General features: G+C 35.8%; 2 protein-coding genes across 2 annotated transcripts in view; one reads left to right on the top strand and one right to left on the bottom strand.

Annotated features, from left to right (window-relative positions):
- LOC125843865 (TMV resistance protein N-like) overlaps positions 1–19,380 on the top strand; it is a 367,653-nt gene that overhangs the window by 158,378 nt on the left and 189,895 nt on the right. The gene's annotated exons all lie outside the window — the stretch shown is intronic.
- LOC125843873 (TMV resistance protein N-like) lies at positions 16,113–19,119 on the bottom strand. Its single transcript, XM_049523096.1, has 4 exons — positions 18,912–19,119; positions 18,274–18,792; positions 17,005–18,097; positions 16,113–16,331 (listed from the first exon to the last, which is right to left on the bottom strand). Exons 2-4 carry the CDS (start codon positions 18,774–18,776, stop codon positions 16,113–16,115), a joined length of 1,815 nt encoding a protein of 604 aa, XP_049379053.1. The 5' UTR covers positions 18,777–18,792; positions 18,912–19,119.

Below are 19,380 nucleotides of genomic sequence, written 5' to 3'. Positions count from 1 at the left end.
ATAAGGATCCAATGTCTTCTGGCAGCTGTGTAAGCCTTTTGCAATTTGTTAAGTACAACAATTGAAGAGCACCAAGTTCGGATATGCTTTGAGGCAAATGCTCAAAATTATTTCCACTGAGATGCAACTCTTCCAAAGAGGATAAGGATCCAATGTCTTCTGGCAGCTGTATAAGTCTCTTGCAATCTGATAATTCCAACAATCGAAGAGCACCAAGTTCGGATATGCTTTGAGGCAAATGCTTAAAATTATTTCCACTAAGATGCAACTTTTCCAAAGAGGATAAGGATCCAATGTCTTCTGGCAGCTGTGTAAGCCTCTTACAATTTGTTAAGTACAACAATTGAAGAGCACCGAGTTCGGATATGCTTTGAGGAAAATGCTCAAAATTATTTCCACTGAGATGCAACTCTTCCAAAGAGGATAAAGATCCAATGTCTTCTGGCAACTGTGTAAGTCTCTTGCAATCTGATAATTCCAACCATCAAAGAGCACCAAGTTCGGATATGCTTTGAGGCAAATGCTCAAAATTATTTCCACAAAGACGCAACTCTTTCAAAGAGGATAAGGATCCAATGTCTTCCGGAAGTCCTCTATCTTTTAAATTGCAGTAACTGAGATCCAGATATTCCTATGAGAGTAACCCTTTATTCACCAGAGGGAACACAAAGTACACTCTATCTTCTGATCTAGGTTGTCCAAAACTCAAACTTTTAAGCTTGTTCAACCGGACGATGGAAGACGGAGGACGTGAGATTAGAGTACCTTTGGCATCAAGCTCCTCCAAGTTTTCTAAATCACCTATCTTTTCTGGCAAGCTTTCAAGTTTTGACCAATTCGACACATGTAGCTTCACCAAACCTTTCGACTTACAAATGCTGCTTGGAAGAGATACAAGGTTTGTTATGCCATCCAAATGTAGCTCTATAAGATGAGGTTGGTGATCCAAGAAATATAATGGCAGTTCCCTTATCCCAGAGCGTGACGTCATAATCTTTCTGGCAGTTCCCTGCTTCATCCTTCCAAGGATTTCTGGAAATTTCTCTAAACTAGAGCAGTATTGTAGATTCAAAGATTCTAGAGATTCCACATTAACATATGAAAACCTCTCAAGTTCTATACAAAAAGACAAATTTAACTTCATGAGTTTTTTGCAATACTTGAGGGAAAGATGAACTTCTTCAAGACCCCTACATTCCTTTAGATTTAAATACTCCAAATTTGGCATCCCCTTGAAATCTGGTGTTCTCTTCAGGCAGAAGGAGTAACTTAGATCTATCCTTCGTAGAGACAGAAATTGCTGCAGCTATTCTAAACACAGAGAGAATGATAGTAAACAACATGTTTATATTATAACTCAACGTGTGAAATGAGAAATTGTTTGATTTTACTTTATATGGAAACTAGTAAAATTACTTTAATGAACAAAGTACACAAATAAGAAGAATAAGTTTGTTTGATATAATTATTGTTATGCATTTCAAGTTTTATTTATATATATACTATTGAATGTTGGTGTACAGATTGAAAGTTTCTCAATTAATTACAGGGATTATTGTGAGGTATGAATGATTAAACTCATTTGCAGGGATTATTGTGAGGTATGATTGATTAAACTCATTAGAAATACATATTCTTATTATTCCTATAGTATCTATTTTGATTTCTTATCTTATACTCCCTCCGTCCCATTTTATATGTCACATTTTTTACTTTGCACTTGCATTAAGAAATAATGTAAATTTACCCTTCTACCCTTATTTAATGTTTTCTTAAGTCAACTTTATGTAACATACGGCAATGTGAAATAATTGAAGAGGCTTAGAATTGGAAATTTTTATTTTTGGAAAGAATTTCAAAATCTGGAAAATTGGTTAAGTGTGGAAATCAGTGAGTTTGTCTAACTTTGAGCAGTCATAACTCCTAGCTCAGGATGATTTAGGAGTAGTTCCAGTTATGTTTGCAAATCTTGTCGAATGATCTTTCCAACTCCACTGAGTTTGATCGATTCCGAGTTCGTATGAGCGAGTTATAGCCATTGAAAGTTGGGCAGTTGGCAGGGAATCCGTCCGGAAATTTTAAGGGCATTTTGGTCTTTACCCTAGCTATTTCTTTTGAGGTTATATTGTTCTGTTAGGCTGATTTTTGGATCATTTGGTCCCATTTTAAAGAGTTTGAGCTAGGGCTTGTGAGGGAAGAGGAGAAGAAGGAAAAGAAGAAGAGAAGAAAGAGGAGATCAATAAGTTTCCGTCAAAGATCGTCATGGATATCGTCGAGAGTGATCCCTATCGAGGTATGTGAGTTCTTAGTGTGGGTTGATCCTTTCCCCCACACACCAAACTCATTATTATTGAGAAAAGATTGGATATGTTGTTGAAGTTGTTGGGTTGTGTTGTTGATGTTGTTGATTGTGTTGTTGAAGTTATTGTTGGTTGTGGGACATGATTTGGTTGTGTGTTTGAGTTGAATCTCATGTATGTTGAGGGATTTTATGATCCTTAGTGTTTGGAGTTGAATCCATTGAAGTAAGGGTGATTTAGAGTTGGCAAAACAAGGGAGAAAAGTCAAGTTTTCTGGGCAAGGGGCTGGAGCGTCGCACCTGCCAGCGCGCCCCAAAGGGGACTCTAAAGTCCAGCCCTTGGGCGGCGCGCCTCTCAAAGCGCCAGCAGGTGCCTTCTGAGCTTCAAGGCTTGGCGCTCCGCGCCTTGCAGAGCGCCAAGGACGCCAAGTTCCCCCATTCTTTTTACACTTTCTCATGCATGTTTCTAGGTATTGTACCTATGTTTCCTAGTTGTTTCCACCACTCTAACGTACATTTAAATCTCCCGAACTCATCTATAAACATGTGATCATATACCTTGAATCCATAATTCAATTCGAGGCGAGTTTGGATCAAAGTCAAGTGAAGTTAGAGTCAAGTCAAGCAAGTTAAGAAGTAAGTCCAATTGAGTCTTCAAAGTTGTTCAAGAGTCTTTATTGAACGTTTTAACTTCATTTTAAGGCTCAAGTTGCAAGTCAAGCAAAGAGTATAGAGTTCAAGTTAAGTCAAGAACATAAAGTTGAGTTCATTTCTCAAAGTTATTAGGGAACTATGTATTCCCAAAGAAGTTTTAAAGAAATGTTTTTACATTTAAACAAGGTTGGAAACTGAGATTTCCAAAGAGCCTTCGGGCTAGTTTTTGAGTAATTATCTCAATCAGCAGGAAGAAATATGTTTTAAAAACATAAGAGCCAGTACATTTTTTGGAGTAGTATCGAGCACCCAATTTGGGGAGCGTTCAAAGAACCCACAACCCCCACAGAACCATGTTAGCTACCATGGGTAGAAAATGATCATACTTTTTAGATGAATCATTTTTCAGATAGATTAGTGCATCCATTAGGCAGTTCAGGTCTTATACCTTTGGCCAGGTATAAGATGCTCTGGCAGCGTGAGGTCGATCGCTGTATCATCACTATAGCTCTTATGTGATGGTTGTCGGTTAGAGAAACTCCCACAGCAGTTATTGTATTTTCATACACAGAAATTATTGTATTTTTATATACATCAGTTCATTGTATTTCTATATACATCTCAAGCTTATTGTATCTTTGTATACACACAGAGTTTATAGCATGTTTTAAGCAGTCTTTCTTTATATCGCAGTTGTTTTAAAATTTGTCTTATATTGAAATAAGTCAGTCAGGTTGAGTTGAGTTGAGCCAGGTAAGCTTTTCAATTTCTTCTAGATTTCCTTCTAGCTTATGTTGCTTAGTTTTCCAGCTCGCATACTCGTACATTCCATGTACTGATGCCAGTTGGCCTGCATCTTATTATGATGCAGATACAGGTACCCCGGATCAGCATCATGCACGTCGTTGATCCAGTTGAGCATTCCAAAGTCAGTGGTGAGCCTCCTTGCTTTCCGGAGGACTCGGATATTTTGTTCTCTTAGTATTGTTTTATTAGGATGTTGCGGGGTCTGTCCCAACATCCATCTCAGTATTATAGAGGTTTCATAGACAGTCAGTCAGTTAGTTTGAGTCTCTTATCTATGTATATATGTAAATATTCTAATTTGAGACTCGAGTTGCCTTTTTGGCCAAACTTTATCAGTTAAGTTGTTTTGTAACTTTGCATTGCATGAAGTTATTCTGTTGAGTCAGGTTTCTGCTGAGTTAAGAAAGTCAGGCCAAGGGTTCGCTTGGGGCCAACAATGGTCTCCGGGTGCCGGTCCCGCCCAGGGTGTAAGCTCAGGACGTGACAAACTTGGTATCAGAGCACAGAGTTCAAGAGTCCTAGGGAGTTATGAAGCCGTGTCTGTAGAGTCCTAGTTATCGGTGTGAAGCGCGCCACATCTATAATTGGGAGGCTACAACATTTAGGAAAAATTTCTCACCTCTTTCACACTCATCTCGTGCATTAGACTTGATCTCTAAAGAGTTTCTTTTTAATCCGTGCTTGCGCGTGTTTCAGATAGTCATGCCTCCACGAAGAGTTGGTAGAGGGCGTCTTCCTAGACGTTATGTTGATGATCAAGAGTTACCCTATGCACCGAGAGTGCAAGATCAAAGGGAAGTTTCTAATGCCGAGTTCAGAGAGGTAGTTATAATTTTGAGTCAAGCTGTAACTAATCAGATTGGTCAGCAAATGGGAGCTCGACAGGAAGGAGCTAACACTTCTAGGATTTGTGAGTTCTTGGGGATGAATCCTCCGAGTTTCATGGGTTCAAGCACTACTGAGAATCCAGAGAACTTCATTGAGGAGTTGAAGAAGATTTTTGATGTGATGCATGTGGCAGACACTGAGCGGGTTGAACTAGCTGCGTATCAATTGAAGGATGTTGCTAGAACATGGTTCGAACAATGGAAATGGGGCAGAGTTGAGAATGCACCACCTACGAGTTGGGCCTGTTTTGAGAAAGCTTTCTTAGGGCATTTCTTTCCTCGAGAATTGAGAGAGGCCAAGGTACGTGAGTTCCTCGCACTTAAGCAGGAGTCCTTGAGTGTTCATGAGTACAACCTGAAGTTCCCACAACTATCCCGCTATGCTCCGAAGATGGTTGCGGACATGAGGAATAGAATGAGTTTGTTTGTTGCTGGGCTGTCTCGGTTGTCAAGTAAGGAAGGTAGAGCTGCAATGCTTATCGGGGACATGGACATATCCAGATTAATGATCTATGTACAGCAGGTTGAGGAAGAAAAGCTGAGGGACAGGAAAGAGTTCAGAAGTAAGAGAGCCAAGACCGGTAATGAGTTCGGGCAGCAGAAAGGTAATGTGAATCGTCCGTCCTTACAACAAAAGCAAAAGGGACCTGCTCCATAATCTGCTAGAGCACCTGCACCCAGATACAGAGGTGAATTTAATGTCCAGAATTCGAAGGACTTTAAGGCTAAACCAGCGCAATCTTCGGGTAGTGTGGCGCAAGGAAGTAGTAAGCCTCCTGCTTGCACCAAGTGTGGAAGAAACCACTCAGGTATTTGTCGAGAGGGCTCCATTGCTTGTTTCAGGTGTGGTCAGAATGGACATTTCATGCGAGAGTGTCCAATGAATAGGCAGGGTTATGGGGGCAATAAAGCACAGTCTTCTTCAGTCATTCCACTAGACAGGACAGCACCTAGAGAAGCTATTTTTAGTACAGGCGGAGAAGCAAATCACCTTTATGCAATCACCAGTCGCCATGAGCAAGAAAATTCTCCGAATGTTGTCACTGGTATGATCAAAGTCTTTGCTTTTGATGTGTATGCTTTGCTAGACCCAGGAGTAAGTTTATCTTTTGTAACTCCTTATGTTGCAAATAAGTTTGAGGTTCTTTCTGAAAGACTTTGTGAACCCTTTTCTGTTTCTACACCTGTTGGGGAGTCTATTCTAGCAAAAAGAGTTTATCGTGATTGTCCTGTTTCTATCAATCACAATAGCACCATGGCTGATTTGGTTGAGTTAGACATGGTAGATTTTGATGTCATTCTAGGTATGGATTGGCTTCAAGCTTGTTATGCATCGATATATTGTAGAACTCGAGCAGTCAAGTTTTAGTTTCCGAGTGAGCCAGTCATAGAGTGGAGTAGCAGTTCAGCAGTGCCTAAGGGTCGTTTTATTTCGTACCTTAAGGCAAGAAAGTTAGTTTCGAAGGGTTGTGTCTATCACTTAGTCCGAGTTAATGACTCTAGTGTTGAGATACCTCTTTTCCAGTCAGTTCCTATAGTAAGAGAGTTTCCAGAAGTTTTTCCTGATGATCTACCCGAAATTCCTCCTGAGAGAGAAATAGATTTCGGCATAGATCTCATTCCAGATACTCGTCCTATCTCTATTCCGCCTTATAGAATGGCACCAGCAGAGTTGAAAGAGTTGAAAGAGTAGTTGAAAGATCTCCTAGATAAGGGTTTCATTCAACCGAGTGTCTCACCTTGGGGTGCTCCGGTCTTGTTTGTAAGAAAGAAAGATGGTTCCCTTAGAATATGTATAGACTACCGTCAGTTGAATAAGGTTACCATCAAGAATAATTACCCTCTTTCGAGGATTGATGATCTTTTCGATCAGCTTCAGGGTGCCACTTGTTTTTCGAAGATTGACCTCAGATCAGGCTATCATCAGTTAAGAGTAAGGGAATGTGATATTCCAAAGATAGCATTCAGGACTAGATACGGTCATTATGAGTTTTTGGTCATGTCCTTTGGTTTGACTAATGCACCGGCAGCTTTCATGGACTTGATGAATAGAGTCTTCAAACCTTATTTAGATACGTTTGTTATTATCTTCATTGATGACATACTAGTCTATTCAAGGAATGAAGAAGATCATGCTAGTTATCGCAGAATAGTTCTTCAGACTTTGAAAGACAAGGAGTTGTATGCCAAGTTCTCTAAGTGTGAGTTTTGGCTCAAGTCTGTGGCATTCCTACGCCACATTGTGTCCGGTGATGGAATTAAAGTTGATACTCGAAAAATTGAGGCAGTACAGAATTGGCCTAGACCCACATCTCCAACTGAAATTAGGAGTTTCTTGGGATTAGCTGGCTATTATAGAAGGTTTGTTGAGGGGTTCTCGTCTATTGCATCTCATCTGACCAAGTTGACTCAAAAGGCAGTGAAGTTTCAATGGTCTGAAGCTTGTGAGAAAAGCTTTCAGGAATTGAAAAAGAAATTGATTACAACTCCAGTTTTAACGTTACCAAAAGGTATTCAAGGTTTTGTGGTGTATTGTGATGCATCTAGAGTTGGTTTGGGTTGTGTCTTAATGCAGAATGGCAAGGTTATAGCTTATGCCTCCAGACAGTTGAAGATTCATGAGAAGAACTACCCGACCCATGCCTTAGAGTTAGCGGCTGTGGTGTTCGCTTTGAAGATATGGCATCACTACTTGTATGGTGTGCATGCCGACATATTCACGGATCACAAGAGCCTTCAATATGTGCTTACTCAGAAAGAGCTTAATCTCAGACAGAGGAGGTGGTTAGAGTTACTCAAGGATTATGACCTGAGTATTCTTTACCACCCAGGTAAGGCTAATGTTGTTGCTGATTCTTTGAGCAGGTTGTTTATGGGTAGCACCGCACATATTGAAGAAGGAAGGAAAGAGTTAGCAAAAAATGTTCACAGACTGGAATGCCTGGGAGTCAGATTTACAGATTTCGCAGAATGAGGAGTAGCGGTGGCGAATAGGGCCGAGTCATCACTAGTGTCAGAAGTGAAAGAGAAACAAGATCAAGATCCTATTTTGCTTAAGTTGAAGGCAAATGTTCAAAAGCAAAGAGTATTAGCTTTTGAACAAGGGGGAGATGGTGTTTTGAGATTTCAAGGCAGATTGTGTGTACCTATATAGTAGATAGACTCCAAGAAAGGATTATAGAGGAAGCTCATAGCTCCAGATATTCCATTCATCCGGGTTCCACGAAGATGTATCATGACTTGAGAGAAGTGTATTGGTGGAATGGCATGAAGAAGGGCATTGCGGAGTTTGTCGCTAAGTATCCAAATTGCCAGCAAGTGAAAGTTGAACACCAAAAGGCCCGTTGGGTTAGCTCAAAGTATAGAACTTCCGAAATAGAAGTGGGAGATGATCAATATGGATTTCATCACAGGGTTGCCAAGGTCTCGCAGACAACATGATTCTATTTGGGTGATTGTCGACAGAATGACAAAGTTAGCTCATTTTCTACCGGTAAAGACTACCAATACAGCAGAAGATTATGCCAAGTTGTATGTTCAAGAGATAGTGAGACTTCATGGAGTCCCAATCTCCATTATTTCAGATAGAGGTGCACAGTTTACCGCACAGTTCTGGAAATCGTTTCAGAAAGGCTTGGGTTCAAAGGTAAACTTAAGTACTGCCTTTCATCCTCAGACTGATGGGCAAGCCGAGCGTACTATTCAGACTTTAGAAGATATGTTGAGGGCTTGTGTGATCGATTTCAAAGGTAATTGGGATGATCACCTACCTCTCATTGAATTTGCCTACAACAACAGTTATCACTCTAGCATCCAGATGGCTCCATATAAAGCTCTTTATAGGAGAAGATGTAGATCTCCTATAGGATGGTTTGAAGTTGGTGAAGCAGGGTTGATAGGACCAGATTTAGTTCACCAAGCTATGGAGAAGGTGAAAGTGATTCAAGAGAGGTTGAAAACGGCACAAAGTCGCCAAAAATCCTATACTGATGTTAGGAGAAGGGCGTTAGAGTTTGAAGTAGATGATTGGGTATACTTGAAAGTTTCACCCATGAAGGGGGTGATGAGATTTGGTAAGAAGGGGAAACTTAGTCCCCGGTATATTGGACCTTACCGCATAGCCAAGAGAATTGGCAATGTTGCTTATGAGTTGGAGTTACCACAGGAACTAGAAGCGGTTCATCCAGTATTTCATATCTCTATGTTGAAGAAGTGCATAGGCGATCCTTCATTGATCCTACCGACTGAAAGTATTAGGATCAAGGATAACTTATCTTATGAGGAGGTTCCTGTTCGAATTCTAGACCGCCAAGTTCGTAGGTTGAGAACGAAAGATGTAGCATCAGTCAAGGTCCTTTGGAGGAACCAGTTTGTTGAGAAAGCTACTTGGGAAGCCGAAGAAGACATGAAGAAGAGATATCCGCATCTCTTTGAATCCGGAGGAAATGCAGATTAAGGTATTAATTTCCTTCTTAGTCCTTTTTTAATTTTAATGAGCATGTTGTTGTTGTTGTGTTTGCATAGTTGCATGTTGGGTGTTTGAGTTGATGTTACACCCTTAGCCTTGTAAGAGTATTCTCATTCGAGGACGAATGTTCCCAAGGGGGAGATAATGTAACATCCGGCAATGTGAAATAATTGAAGAGGCTTAGAATTGGAAATTTTTATTTTTGGAAAGAATTTCAAAATCTGGAAAATTGGTTAAGTGTGGAAATCAGTGAGTTTTGGCTAACGTTGAGCAGTCATAACTCCTAGCTCAGGATGAGTTAGGAGTAGTTCCAGTTATGTTTGTAAAGCTTGTGGAATGATCTTTCCAACTCCACCGAGTTTGATCGATTCCGAGTTCGTATGAGCGAGTTATGGCCATTGAAAGTTGGGCAGTTGGCAGGGAATCCGTCCGGAAATTTTAAGGGCATTTTGGTCTTTTCCCTAGCTATTTCTTTTGAGGTTATATTGTGTTTTTTGGCTGATTTTTGGATCATTTGGTCCCATTTTAAAGAGTGAGAGCTAGGGCTTGTGAGGGAAGAGGAGAAGAAGGAGAAGAAGAAGAGAAGAAAGAGGAGATCAACAAGTTTCCGTCAAAGATCGTCGTGGATATCGTCGGGGGTGATCCCTATCGAGGTATGTGAGTTCTTAGTGTGGGTTGATCCTTTCCCCCACACACCAAACTCATTATTATTGAGAAAAGATTAGATATGTTGATGAAGTTGTTGGGTTGTGTTGTTGATGTTGTTGATTGTGTTGTTGAAGTTATTGTTGGTTGTAGGACATGATTTGGTTGTGTGTTTGAGTTGAATCTCATGTATGTTGAGGGATTTTATGATCCTTAGTGTTTGGGGTTGAATCCACTGAAGTAAGGGTGATTTAGAGTTGGCAAAACAAGGGAGAAAAGTCAAGTTTTCTGGGCAAGGGGCTGGCGCGTCGCGCCTGCTAGCGCGCCCCAAAGGGGACACTGAAGTCCAGCCCTTGGGCGGCGCGCCTCTCAGAGCACCAGCAGGTGCCTTCTGAGCTTCAAGGCCTGGCGCTCCGCGCCTTGCAAAGCGCCAAGGACGCCAAGTTCCCCCATTCTTTTTACACTTTCTCATGCATGTTCCTAGGTATTGTACCTATGTTTCCTAGTTGTTTCCACCACTCTAACGTACATCTAAATCTCTCGAACTCATCTATAAACATGTGATCATATACCTTGAATCCATAATTCAATTCGAGGCGAGTTTGGATCAAAGTCAAGTAAAGTTATAGTCAAGTCAAGCAAGTTAAGAAGTAAGTCCAAGTGAGTCTTCAAAGTTGTTCAAGAGTCTTTATTGAACGTTTTAACTTCATTTTAAGGCTCAAGTTGCAAGTCAAGCAAAGAGTATAGAGTTCAAGTTAAGTCAAGAACATAAAGTTGAGTTCATTTCTCAAAGTTATTAGGGAACTATGTATTCCCAAAGAAGTTTTAAAGAAATGTTTTTACATTTAAACAAGGTTGGAAACTGAGATTTCCAAAGAGCCTTCGGGCTAGTTTTTGAGTAATTATCTCAATCAGCAGGAAGAAATATGTTTTAAAAACATAAGAGCCAGTACATTTTTCGGAGTAGTATCGAGCACCCAATTTGGGGAGCGTTCAAAGAACCCACAACCCCCATGGAACCATGTTAGCCACCATGGGTAGAAAAGGATCATACTTTTTAGATGAATCCTTTTCAGATTAGACTAGTGGATCCATTAGGCAGTTCAGGTCTTGTACCTTTGGCCGGGTATAAGATGCTCTGGCAGCGTGAGGTCGATCGCTGTATCATCACTATAGCTCTTATGTGATGGTTGTCGGTTAGAGAAACTCCCACAATAGTTATTGTATTTTCATACACAGAAATTATTGTATTTTTATATACTTCAGTTCATTGTATTTCTATATACATCTCAAGCTTATTGTATCTTTGTATACACACAGAGTTTATAGCATGTTTTAAGCAGTCTTTCTTTATATCGCAGTTGTTTTAAAATTTGTCTTATATTGAAATAAGTCAGTCAGGTTGAGTTGAGTTGAGCCAGGTAAGCTTTTCAATTTCTTCTAGATTTCCTTCTAGCTTATGTTGCTTAGTTTTCCAGCTCGCATACTCGTACATTCCATGTACTGATGCCAGTTGGCCTGCATCTTATTATGATGCAGATACAGGTACCCCGGATCAGCATCATGCACGTCGTTGATCCAGTTGAGCATTCCAAAGTCAGTGGTGAGCCTCCTTGCTTTCCGGAGGACTCGGATATTTTGTTCTCTTAGTATTGTTTTATTAGGATGTTGCGGGGTCTGTCCCAACATCCATCTCAGTATTATAGAGGTTTCATAGACAGTCAGTCAGTTAGTTTGAGTCTCTTATCTATGTATATATGTAAATATTCTAATTTGAGACTCGAGTTGCCTTTTTGGCCAAACTTTATCAGTTAAGTTGTTTTGTAACTTTGCATTGCATGAAGTTATTCTTTGAGTCAGGTTTCCGCTGAGTTAAGAAAGTCAGGCCAAGGGTTCGCTTGGGGTCAGCAATGGTCTTCGGGTGCCGGTCCCGCCCAGGGTGTAGGCTCGGGGCGTGACACTTTATTAATAAATGACAAGATTAATTAACTATTCTATCAAGGGTATAATAGGCAAAATATGGTAATTTATGCATAAATTTTATAAAATGACAAGTATTGTGGTCCAGCTATTTATAAAAAGGAATGACATATAAAATGGGACGGAGGGAGTACATGTTTTCCAATTTATATTGCAATCAAAAGTATTTTTTTAAAAAAATATACAAAATCTATAAATATGGTGCTATTCCTTTGGTAGCTTGGTCTAGCCTAATAGGGTGTTATTCCTTGGTAGTCTAGAAATGATGAATAGTAATCATTTAAGTATGATAGCCTAAAGTGGTACTTAGTATGGGTAGGATTATGGGTCTTATCCATGCATCACACAAGTATGACTTGAAACTACTTATTAAGTGTTCTCTTATATGTTGTATGCTTAGCTTGGATTGTTGCTATAGTTGCCATCCTTGATATGTTGACTAAAGGTGAAGGTTTCCTTGTTTACGAGAATTAAGCTAAGGATGAGATCATGAGATGGTAAGTATGATTATGATGACCAAAGGGGATACTTAGCATGGATGGATTATGGGGTCTTATCCATAAGTATACTTGGAGGTTACTTATGAAGTGGTTTTCTTATGATATGGTCTAAGTATTGACTATGTATGTGCTGAATTTAATAGTTTTTTTTATGCAAAACAGTACTATCTCTTAGATTGAAAAAACAAAAAAAGGCATAGAAGAATGACAAGCAAAAGGAACTAATAATATTGGATAAGCAACAAAGTTAAAAATTGAATTACTAGAATAATCTTAATTAATTGCTGATTTAATATATATATGAAGAATCTTATTTATTTTTAATTAATAACCTATTTTTTCATTACTTATAAGTTATAATAATCTAAAAGTCATTATTATTACTCCAATCTTTCAACTATTCTATTACTAACTAATGAGGAGAAGCCCAAAACGTACTAACTAATGAGGAGAAGCCCAAAACGTACTAACTAATGAGGAGAAGCCCAAAACGTACTATCATAACTATTCAAACTTTTCATAGTTAACAATGCTAAAAAAAAAAGGGAAAATTAGCAATTAAGTCATAATAACTAATATAATTAGTCATAATAACAACACTTTAAAATATTTTATTTAAGATGACAGAATGACAATATTTTTATAAAATAATATGTATTCAGATTTTAGTAAATAAAATTAATTTTATTTAGGGAAAGAGTCATTTATTGGACCAAATTGTATACCAATAACGGTTTAAAGAAAAAAAAAATTAACTAATACACATTAACCTTTTTTCATCACCATTCACATTTCTTCCCCACTATTCACGTTTCTTCCCCACCTTTCATGTTTATCTTTTTTAAAGGTGCTAAATTGTTGTTCATCAAGAAATCTTCTTTATTGTTAAATGAAATATATTTAGTAATTCAAGCAGATTTCTCGATTAGCAAGGTAATTTCCATTATCCATTTTGATTTATTCTGATTTGATGTTTAAATCACCGATTCTATATATTACAAATTTCCAATCGAATTTTTCAATTTTTATGTGATTTTATTTAGTTATTCATCAAATATTTGTGATTTTCAATTTTTTTTGTGATTTTCTTTTAATTTTTCAGATTTTGTAGATTAGTCATTATTATATTTTTGGTGTGTTTTCAATATTCTTAGTTAATATACATTAGTTTTTGTATTGCTATGGAACCCTTCTAAAGTTATCAAGTTCTGATTTTATTAATGTAAAAACTCTTTAACTTTTTTTTTCTTGATAATTTTAATGTTTTGAAATTTTGGTCTTATATTCATGTGCATATTGTACAAGTTTTATAGTCAATGTGGCAACCGTGTTATAGTAAGGTAAAAGACATTTGGCCAGATGATATATGGTTGCTTTTCTAAATTTATAAAGCTGAGTTTTTATTACTGTAAAAACTCTTGAACTTTTTTATTCATAATTTTAATGTTTTGTATTTATTAGTAAGAATACATTTTTTGGTATTCATGTGTATACTCTCTGTCAGTTTTAATCATAGTAGTATTAGCAAGATAAGTTTGATGAATACACAATATATAAAATTGTGATGAATACATTATAAGAAGGGAATACAAAATGATATTGAAATACATCTTGATGTTTTGGAATACTAACTGATATTGAAATACATCATGAATTTTTGTAATATAACTTATCAAGAGAAATAGTAAGTACAATTTTAAAGTAAAACAATAATAATAAAATAACACTTGATATTGAAATATAAATACAATTTAGTTTGAATACAACTCAATATATTTGTTATGTATTCACAAAAAATGTATTTCACCAAAAAACGTATTTTCAGTATTATTTTATTAGTTTTACTACTAATTTGTATTTTTTTATGACTGATACAATTTTTTCAATTACAATTTCAATTAATTACGCATAAATACAAAAAAATAAAATATATACATAACATGGAAATGAATACATTTCGAGTGAAATCATATTCAAAGAATTTTAGGAAATTAGAAATTGGGAAACATTCCACTCTAATATATAAAACAGAGGGCATTAGAAGGGAATACAACTATATAAAACAAAGGGCATTAGAAGGGAATACAATTATATAAAACAGAGGGCATTAAAAATTGGGAAACATTCCACTCTAATAAGATATAAAATTGAAGCATCATTAACTAAATAATACGCGGTCCATTCTTACACGACTGCCTATTGTGCCCCTTAAACCCACAAGTACTGCAAAGAATAACCTGATTTTGAAATTTATTCAATCCAATGGAACTGATGAAATTTGTTGAATCCAATAGAACTGACGTAATTATTTTCATGAATTTTGAAAACATCCGTTTAAAGAATATGCCGAATTCGATTAGAAGAAACTATGAATATTATCAATTGTTTAATTCGGAAGACAAAACTATTACAACAAAATTATTTTTTTGGAATTATGAAGAAGGGAAGAGAAAAAAAAACGCTTGACATAAAAAATGGCAACATCCTAGCTTTTAAAAAAGTAACTGAAATAGTTTTAAAATCGTTTTCTACTTTTTTAAAACTTTATGTTCCATGATTTTCTCTTTACTGTTATTAAGTATTTGTATTCTTTTAAATTAATCAAAATAAAATAAATACATAACTAATCATTTAACAAACTAAAATATTGCTATTTTTAATAAATAGGTAAACTATTGTTAAGGAGTCCCACTCAAGGCTAAAATATTGTTGTTTTGAAAATTTTCCCAAAAAAGAATTTTAAAAGTCACTATACATATTAGTATAAATATATCTCATGTTTTTTTTTCCTTCCAAATTCAGAATTAGCATTTCAATTTTCTTTATTTATTCTTAAGATTTTTGGTTGTGCTTATGTGTTATAAGTCTCTCTCTCTCTCTCTCTTTCTCTCTCTTTCTCTCTCTCTCTCTCTCTCTCTCTCTCTCTCTCTATATATATATATATATATATATATATACATATAGTTATTCTATTTTTTTAAAAAATGTTACAAATATTAGAACTAGGCAATATTAGTATAAATAAAAATGATAGTATTAAAAGAGGATGTCTTATCTAATGATATTATATTAAAGACTACTTATCATATATATTTAATGATAAAAAGCTTCACATAACATACATTCATAATCTTAAAAGAATCTTAATTCCTCTGGTGATGACTTGCCAAATGATAGATAACGTAAACCTTAATATTTAATAGAGGATATATATGATTTAATTAAATTCTATTAATTGTCAAACTTTTTGATTCCTTCGGTTACCAATTAGTATTAATGATGAATTTAAGCTAAATTCTTGTATAAATGAACATTAAGAATGTTCCTAATTCTCAACGGTCATTGAATGAAATAATAGTTGATAACTACAAAGTAAGGTATGTTGAAATTTTCTTTTGCAGTGAAATCGGAGCCATTTAATCATCTTTGTATAATCATTTTGGTATGGTTACTTGTTATATATCACATTTTGGACCTAATAACATAAAATACTTTAATTACCAAACCAAGTTTTGTTGTCCAAATTTTGCAGGTTCATGGAATGACTAATCATTTTACATACGATAAAGAAGTTATTTAAATAGATTGACTGTTCACATATTTCAAATTATATATTTTTTTGTTGAAAAGTTTGTGATACTCATTACGATGTGATTTGATATAACTCATACCTTATATAGTATTTTCACAGAACTCAATTGTGCCAACATATATTTATTGTGTCTTCTTTAGATGCAGAGGTTGGAAATGCAATTCACAGAGGTTAATATGAGAACAATTATAATTCTAGGACAATTAAAAATAGGAAGTATCTGAAATAGAATAGTACCTTTGTTTCATTCCATAAATAATGCAATGAATTGAATTGGAGATCAACATGAACAAGCCTTCTGGGAATAATTATGCCACACAAACCAACACAAGTTGTTGGGCAGGTACTCAATAGAACCATCTTCTGAATCACTTTGGGAAGTCCACGAATAAATTTGTATGCATAATATCCTAAGGCTTTGCATATTTTTCATTGCCTCTTTGCTTAAGCTTAGTTTTTCAAAATAATTAATCCAGATTGCTTCCACTGTCATGGTCCCCTATAAAAAGATTATGAATCAACATGTCATGTACAATCCACTTATCAATATCATTGTTTTCTTACTCTACCCCCGAATGCTAATTTTTGTCATGTTTTATATTATTTATTATTGTACTTGAAGAGCCAGCACCATCAAATAAAATTTTAGGTACAAATATTAGTTAAGAGAAATGCTTTGCGTAGTTAATTTTATTTTTTAATGATATATTTTTGGAGAAGTTTATTAGACTCAAGTTAAAAAGTTTTCCATGCTCTCATAAAACAAAATGGTATCTGAAATAGTGTCAATAACTGTAATCTTATAAATGAAAATAAATTAATAATGATCAAGTGAATTAGTAAGGTAATTAAGTTTTGGCCCTCCTAAATTTTATTTTTTTCATTTTTGAATTTTTACTAATAAAAAATTTCTTAGGGTAAATAAATAGGTGATATTAGCTTTTAAAAAGTTATTGATTAAATTAGTACAACAAATTAAATATTATATAAATTTCAAGTTAATCCAAAGAATGATATAAGATTAAATATATTAAGTGGCTATTAGAGTAATTCATAACTTATTAACTAGGTAGTGTGGATTTGAAACAACTTAAATGACTTGTGCATCAGTATATGAAGCTAGAGGAACAGAGTATATATATGAATACTATTGCATTGTTTAGCTTACTTACCATATTGCCCATCATCACATCTTCGAAATCTTCAACATTCCATATTCTGCTAGGTTCTCTGGAATCTTTTTGCATTTTCACTATGTATTTGCCCATATCTTCAATCAAGTCATGCATTTCAATATCATCATATTCAGATTTGAACACAAGGGATTTGTCAATTAGGACATCCAATATGTATTCAGCTCCAAAATCACAGCTTTCAACAATTTTCATGACTTGTTTTCTTTCATGCCCACGGAAGAAACATGCGATATCTAGAAATATCTTTTGCTCTTCGGGCTCCAACCCATCATAACTTATTTTGAGTTTTTCAACAATTTTTGAATTAGACTTTTTCTTTATTTGGTCTACAATTTTTTCCCACTTATCTATGCCTTTCTTATGCAACATAGAACCCCACACCTTGATGACTAAAGGAAGGCCTTTAGCCTGATTTACTACCTCCAATGAGAACTTCTTAAAACACTCATCTGGAACTTCTTTTTTGAAAGCATGTTGATTGAACAATTGCATAGGTTCATGATCAGGTAGTGTATGCACTTCATATATTGCATCACTATCCTCTATCAATTTTCTATTTCTAGTTGTTACAATAACTCTGCTTCCATTACCAAACCAGCCAACATCACCTGCTAAATACTCCAAATGATCACCATGATCTATGTCATCAAGCACAATCAACACCTTCATAGAAGAAAGTCTGCTCTTAATCATGCGCTTCCCATCATACTCATTACTGACGTAATCATCTTTTTTTCTTAACAGTACAGAGAGAAGGGTATTTTGTAAAGAATGCAGTTGATTCTTTTTTGCATTTTCTTTAACATTCGCAAGAAAACAAGCTGCTTCAAATTGATTGGATAGAGTATCAAAGATGGCATTTGCTATTGTTGTTTTACCGATTTCGCCTATTCCCCAGATTCCTACAATCCAAACATTATTGATTTCCATTTGAAGTAGGGGTTTTAGATTCTCTAAATGAGCATGTATTCCCACAACATCTTGCAAATCAGATAAAGAACAAGCACTCTTGTAAAGTTTGGAAGAGATGTCGTTGACGATCTTTTTAATTTCCCTTCCTTGATTAATCCTACATAAATTAGAGATTGATTGTTGACAATGTGAGGAAGTCAAGTATTAGAAAGTAATTTCAAATTTTAATGTTCAAGAGAATATTAAATAGGAAACAATATAGTTCAGGATAACATATAGAAACATATTGTTATTTTTTTTTTCATCAAAAGCAATTATTTGTTTCAAACTCACCCGTCATGAATATCATGTCCTTTTAGATCTGCGGCAACAGTTAGGGCAGTTCTCCATCGTTTCACCTTCTGCATCCCCTCATCATCCTTATACCTCGATTCGTGTTTGGTAAATGCTTCTGCAAAGCTCTCCCTTTGGTATCGAACATCTGATGGATCCACATAATAGAAGATCGGTATAACTGTCATGTGTCCATTTTCTTTCTCCTTGCATTCCATAATCTTCACTAGTTCATTCAAGCACCAACTTGATGTAGCATAATTCTTTGAGAAAACGATTACTGCAACTTGAGACTCTTTTATAGCTTTCACGAGTTCTTCTGAGATGGAATCGCCATCCTCTAGCCTTACATCATCTAGAAAGGTGAATATTCCCCTAATTGTCAAACCATTGTACAAGTGACTCATAAAATTATTCCGGGTATCACCTCTGAAACTTAGAAAGACATCGTACTTCCGTCGAGGACAGTTTTGTGAATTACTCGAAGAAGAAGAAGATGCCATAGATTCAATTAATTGTCTGAAAAGAAAAAGAAAGTTATAGATTAGGATGGAGGGAGTAACGATTAACAATAACGATAGAATGAGATAAAACTAAAAAAAATTCAGAGCAATTACAGTAACTGAAAAACTAACAACCTGTGTGCGGAGGAAGACGACGAGGACAGAGATGGATTTCTCCGGCGTTATTGATGAATCGAAAGGTGCAGTAATCTCAATGACTAAGAAATTGACCTTCTTTTTTCTTTGCACTTGTATGTGCTTGTACTTATATTTTTAGTAGTCCATTGTGTGGATATACATTAGAGTTTCCAAGAAATTTCCTACATTTATTGCTTTTGACTGGTTGTTTGTATTCAATGCAGTGAAGTTTAATCTTCATGTTTTATCGGTAAAAAATTTGAAAGACGGGATCTACTCCAATTGAATTATTGCTATGGGTTCCACAGCAATATGAACACAGTGGACATCTCAAAATATAAGTGCATGAAGCTACAAAGAAAGGCTATATCTTGAAAAATATCTCCGTTGAATCAAATTATTGTGAGTTAGTTCTACTTAGTATTATGTGTCCGCATAGATGCCAGACTTAATTCACATTTGTGTC

The sequence above is a fragment of the Solanum stenotomum genome, chromosome 11, assembly GCF_019186545.1.
Source record: "Solanum stenotomum isolate F172 chromosome 11, ASM1918654v1, whole genome shotgun sequence".
Taxonomy (NCBI): Eukaryota; Viridiplantae; Streptophyta; class Magnoliopsida; order Solanales; family Solanaceae; genus Solanum; species Solanum stenotomum.
This window is presented reverse-complemented; position numbering and strand designations above follow the sequence as displayed.